The sequence below is a fragment of the Ricinus communis genome, chromosome 2 (genome assembly GCF_019578655.1).
Source record: "Ricinus communis isolate WT05 ecotype wild-type chromosome 2, ASM1957865v1, whole genome shotgun sequence".
Classification (NCBI taxonomy): domain Eukaryota; kingdom Viridiplantae; phylum Streptophyta; class Magnoliopsida; order Malpighiales; family Euphorbiaceae; genus Ricinus; species Ricinus communis.
The window spans coordinates 6,597,734-6,603,976 of record NC_063257.1 but is presented as its reverse complement, the minus strand read 5'-3'; the positions used below and the strand labels follow the sequence as shown (position 1 = coordinate 6,603,976).

At 36.9% G+C, this 6,243-nt stretch overlaps 1 protein-coding gene across 1 annotated transcript; it reads left to right on the top strand.

Moving 5' to 3' along the window:
• Positions 1–526: 526 nt before the first annotated feature.
• LOC112533940 lies at positions 527–5,994 on the top strand. Its single transcript, XM_025156413.2, has 5 exons — positions 527–1,353; positions 1,882–2,001; positions 2,125–2,266; positions 2,427–2,584; positions 4,773–5,994. Exons 1-5 carry the CDS (start codon positions 527–529, stop codon positions 5,992–5,994), a joined length of 2,469 nt encoding a protein of 822 aa, XP_025012181.2.
• Positions 5,995–6,243: the final 249 nt, after the last annotated feature.

Sequence of the window (6,243 nt, the reverse complement as noted above, 5' to 3'; positions counted from 1 at the left end):
ATGGTGAAACCCAATTAGTATATGGGTTTGTTTGTCTGTCTGTCTGTGTCTCTCTCTCTCTCTCTCACAACATCAGACGCCGCCACAGCTTATAACAAATGGGTTTTTGTCTTGTAACGGAGGCGAGCATTAAATGAGAAGTGGTCTAATGGGTATTTCTCCAATTCCAATTTCCATCATTACGCAGATTTTCATTGCCCTCTAAGTGAAAGAAAGAAAGAAACGCACCCTGTAGGCTGAACAACTTATCGCCCTCTCACTCTCTCTCTCTCTTCTCTTCTTTCTTTTCAATCTTTTTGCGCCTCTTCTTCGATCATACAAAGAAAAGAAAAATTCTTTGCACCTCTTCTGGGTTCATTTGACCTCATCAGACATTTTCTTTATGCACTGTTCAGTTTCTTTATTGAAAATATAAAACCCTCCTTTTTTTGCTTTGCCTTTTAAACAACGCAGGTTATAAAATAACCCATTTCATTCTTTCTCCTGCACCTTCTTGTTCTTCTTCTTTGAGTTCGATATAAATACTATGTGCAAAAACCCTCTATCTCCTTCAATGGCTTCCTCTCTGGAAAACCCTAATCATGACATTAAGGTATCAAGCCCTAAGCGCTTGAATCCGCACGCTTCACCTTTCCAAATACTGGACTCAAATTCTCCACCATTATCTCCTGCAAAGAGTTGCCTTTTCTTGCCTTTAAGACCATTTTTTCCTCATGAGTATCGATTCAGGCCACCGCTACCTCAAATGCTATCCGTTGTACAGCCGTTGCCGGTGTCTCCGCCGCCTCATCCTGGCGTAGTTTGCTATCCGGTACCACGACCACACCACTTGCATCATAATCTACCCACACCATCTTGGGCATATCCTGCTGTGTACTACAATACCCATAAGCAGCCGTTGCCTGCAGCTAATACCGTGCCGTACTATGTGGAGCATGTGAGTAAAGAATCTTCAATGTATCACACGAACACACAGCCTGTTGGTATGGGTAACTTGGAGCGTAATAACCCTAACTATGGGCATGATGAGAAGAGGTTCCATGCTGTACAAATGGGAGATATGAACAACTTTGGGGTTTTGGGTTGTAAAGAAAAGAGAGAAAAAACCAGGGCTGTGAAGAAGAGTGAAGCACCAAGGATGAGGTCAAAAAGAAAAGAGAAATTGGGTTATCCGTGTTTTGGAGAACTCTGGGTACCGAAGGGCATTGCTTCAAATAAGAAGAATGGCGGTGGTGGCTCTGGAAGCAAGTTTGGTAAGAAAACTGATGGTGTTCTCCATCCTCCTGTTTCTGATGCGATTAATCTTGAAGAGAATACAAGTCTGATGATCAGGAATATACCTAATCAGTTTGAGTAGGTCCTTCCACTTTCTTACTGTTTTTGTGTGACACATTTCTTTTCATTTTGATATATTTTTGCCTGCCTATTCTGGATATCTTTTAAAAATTCTTATTTGTTGATGCTTATTCCAATACTCGCTAGCTTCTGTGCCTTTTCTATTCATTCTTTTTCTATTATTGATTGGTAGTTACTGCCGCTATTTATTACTTTGCTCGTCAATCATAGTTTAGTATGTTATCTGCTTCTTTTCGCTTTTGATCTTCCAAAGACTGTTAAAAGCTGTAAAGATAGAGATGAATGAAATTAAATAGCCATCGTTTTGTTTTCCTTGTCCTGCGGAACTAACAAGTTGTTAATGTTTTTTACCCCCAAAAAAGAGATGTTATTAATGATCAAGTCTCGTTCATAATGAAGGTTCTGCTATTTAGTGATGGGTTTTTATGCTATTTATGTGCATGCATGTAATGATATGTGGATGATAATATTTTACATTTCTTTAAGGTCTTGGTTTTTAACTTTTTTGGTTTAAATTCATGGTAGAAGGAACAAATTGATGGACATTCTGGACAGGCACTGCCAGGAAGAAAACGAAAAGGCCGAGCTGCGGTCTGATCCTATTAAGTCTGAGTACGACTTTCTGTATTTGCCTATGGACTTCAAGTAATTAAAAAATCAACTTCTCTCCTTGTCTGTTTATGTACTTCCATCTTTGTTTTATTGTGGTTGTTTTTAGCTATATGGTAACTGTTTACAAGTATTTGATGGAATCTTGATCTTAATCAGGAGTCGAGCTAACTTTGGTTATGCCTTTGTGAACTTCACAAATTCTGCTGGAGCTGCGAGATTTGCAAAGAGGTTTCAAAAACACAAGTGGGATGTGATGCTCAACAAGAAAACCTGTGAAATATGTTGTGCAAAAATCCAGGTTAATTACTTTCCCATTAATATTTTGACACGACTTTTGGAAGTGCTATTCTCATCTTAACTGGGTCTTTTGCTTTGTAACTCATTGACTATTTAGGTGAAAACATATGGTTTGAATTTCTGATACAGTATATTTTGTAATCTCGGTTCTCTAAATCCAGGGGAAAAATGCTTTAAGGAACCATTTCAAGAACTCGGTATTCCCATGTCATACGAATGGGTATCTACCAGTGGTCTTTTCCCCTCCTCGCGGTGGTCCGGTTAGCTCAGAGCCTATTGTAGTTGGTAAGTGTGGAGTTGCAGCAGTAGATCAGAGGAAGTAATTCTTGAACAAATAATAAACCAAACCTTCTTAATCTGTAGCCCTTGTCAGGAAATCTCTTCTTTACCGTCTATCTCTGAGTTGTTGTGTGTTCCTAGACAGTAAATAAAACCAGTTGCAGTCAGTAAGAGGCCAAACACAAAACAAGATTATATTCTTGATTTTGGTGGTTGCTGCTTCTATATTAACCGTCTTTCTTTTGGGGAATCCTGTGTTTTCATTCTCCCCCCTAAGCGGGATTAAGTGCAAATGCAGAATCACGCTGGGGTGAATTGGAAACATGAGAATTTAGGTTGAATATATAAATAAATATGAATGTTTCTGACTGTCAGCGAAACCGTATTGTGTGTGATTGCTGTTTTCTGTAATGTACGTTTGTTATTGCGGAAGGAATGGTTTATACTGTTTGCATAGACTATGAATTTGTCAGAATTGTGGTCGTCAATTTGCCAACTTCAGCACATACTAATTGTTTCTTTGAATTCCAAGTAGGCCAAACTGTTCCAATATATACACACCTAACCTAATTACCGATGAGAATTTAAAGTTGGCACTTCTTGGCTAATTCTTTCAGAATTTGCAAAAATTGTACCGTAATTTTGTTTTCAATATGCTCTACGATAGCCGTGCTTCAATTTGTACTACGATTAACTTAAAATTACCGAGTAATAGGTGGAAATTTTATTGATTAAAGACTAGAGCAGTGGTTAAATGAAAAAAGAAAGAAGGCAACAGGTATAAATAGAGGACACTCTAATTTTTATGACATGTTAAGTGATAGGTATTTATATAAAATGAATTTTACTTTTATCATATGTTAATTTTGTTATATATTTAAGAAATTTTTAGTTTAATATGTTAAAAGTTATACAGTTCAATGTTTAATTTATATATGAGATATAAACTTATTTATATATTTTCTCCCTGTTAAAATTAAGAGTTGAGGGTAAGAGGTATTAGAGAGATAGCACGAGAATTGCTAATGACGGGAGTGAGAGTTAAAGGAGAGTTTTGACGAGTATTTAACAATTTGAGATTATAAAGCAGTCGTGTTTTTGGCACAAATTCTCAACACATTTAATGATTTACGAGGCCATTGTAACAAATTCTTCAATCTCCTGTTAATACTTGTTACCAAGTCTCGCCCTCATTTTTTTCCTTTTAAAGAAAGAAATAATAGTGTCGCCAATTCTCTTGAACTCTTATTTGAGCGAAATTAAGTGAGGTGGAGTATTGGGAATGAGATACCTTGTTAGAGCAGGTTTTGAAGTAAATATAATACAACATAATTGACAAATAAGTTAAATATGTCTTTTGAATTTAGTTGAAGAATGAAGGCCCTGGCCTTAACAAGGGAGTGTATTCCTTGTTTGTTTGGAGAGATTTTGAGTGAAATTTTTTATAAATTGTCTGAATTTCTAAAATTCTTTTGAAGAAATTGAATTCTATAAATAAATTTATATTTATTTACGGCACATAGATGTTGAGGGCAAAAATGAGATTTACTCATTTTAGTTGTTGATTCAAACATGAGTATTATTATTGTTGAAATCTAAATTCTAAGATTTTCTTTAGAAATTACTTCACATTCAATGAATTTAAATAAAACTGTAAATTTTAAAATTCGTAGTGCCAAACGAGACCATCGAATTTATCCCGGCGTTCGCATGCTAAGCTAAAATTGGCATCTCACCTGATTTTAAGTGATGTTTGAACACTCAATTTGTGAAGTTCAAGCTCAAAACACAAGTACAAATTGAACGATGCCCATGTTAGGAATTAGTCAACATTTAGCTAGTAAATAAATCCCATTCTTTGTGGAGTTCTTTTTAGCTTTAGAAGAGGTCTTTTCTGTTTAGAAGTCCATTAGATGTTAGTTCCTTATTTTTCGTTGTTTCTGTTTGATCTTGTAGGCTATATACATAGCCATAATTCTCATTGAAGATATACGACAACTTTTCTTCTCAATATTCTTTTATTAAATCTGATATATCTCTTCATTTGGTATCAGAGCCTCGCTCGAGGCTAAGCAGAAGCAGCAGTCTTCTAGCAAGGAAAAAAAAAAAAAAGGCAACAGAGAGTTCTTTTGTTCAGCCGTCGGTCCCGAAATTCGATGGCCACTATGATCATTGGGCGATGTTGATGGAGAATTTTCTTCGATCTAAGAAGTATTGGGGCGTTATAGAAAATGGGCTTCCTGCCGAGTCTACGAGCGGAAGAAAATTCATGAAGAGCAGAAGTTGAAAGATCTGAAAGCTAAGAATTATCTATTTCAGGCATTGGATCGTTCTATTTTGGAGACGATCATCAACAAAGACACGTCGAAGAATATCTGGGACTCTATGAAGCAAAAATATCAAGGAACCACGCGGGTAAAGCGAGCTCAGCTGCAAGCACTACAGAAGGAGTACGAACTTCTCCAAATGAAGGATGGAGAATCTGTGAATGAGTTTTTTGCTCGTGTTCTTGTTATAACAAACAAGATGAAAGTTAATGATGAGAATTTGTCTGTCTTTAATGTTGTGGAGAAGATTCTGAGATCAATGACTCCAAAATTCAATTATGTTGTGTGTTCTATTGAGGAGTCCAAGGATACCGGTAATTTATCGATTGATGAGCTGCAGAGCAGTTTACTTGTGCACGAACAACGCATGAGTAACACTGTAGAGGAAGAGCATGCTTTGAAAGTGACTCATTGTGGCAATTACAGTGGGCAACCAAGAGGACGTGGAAGTTACGGAGGCAGAGGACATGGGAGAAGTAGACAAAGCTTGGGCAAAGCTACAATAGAGTGCTATTCTTGTAACAAGCTTGGGCATTTTCAATGGGAATGTCCGATGAAAGGAGTAGCAAATTTTGCAGAGAGTCAAGGAGAAAGCCAGGAACATAAGCTGCTGATGGCTTATGTTGAAGAAGGGGAGCAGCACAAAACAGACATATGGTTTCTTAACTCTGGGTGCAGTAACCATATGTGCGGAAAGAAGGAATATTTTTTCGATTTTGATAACAAGTTCACAGAATCGGTAAAGCTGGGAAATAATGCCAATATGGTGGTTAATGGGAAAGGAAACATCATGCTGGAAATTAATGGAATTGTTACCATCATTTCAGGAGTTTTCTATGTCCCTGAATTGAAAAATAATTTGCTGAGTCTTAGTCAATTGCAGGAGAAAGGATTGGCCATTCTGTTTCAGCAAAGGGAATGCAAAATTTATCATCTAGACAAAGGTTTGATAATGAAAGCAAATATGTCTGCAAATCGAATGTTTATTTTACATGCTATTTCCTTGCCTGTAACACCTGCCTGTTTTAACACCGTCACCGAAGATGTGGCTCAACTATGGCATTGCAGGTTTGGGCATCTGGGTTTTAAAGTTTGCAAACTTTGCAGCAAAAACAAATGGTGAATGACTTGCCTCTGTTAAAACCTCCATGAAAGCTATGCAAGTACTGTCTTGTAGGAAAACAATTCCAACTAAAAGCTCTTGGAGAGCTTCCTAAATCATGCAGCTTGTTCATGCCAATATATGTGGGCCAATTAAGCCAGCCTCAAATAGCAAGAAAAGGTATTTAATTACTTTTACTTATGACTATAGCCGAAAAACATGGGTGTATTTTTTGGTAGAAAAATCAGAAGCTCTTGCTGTTTTTAAAAG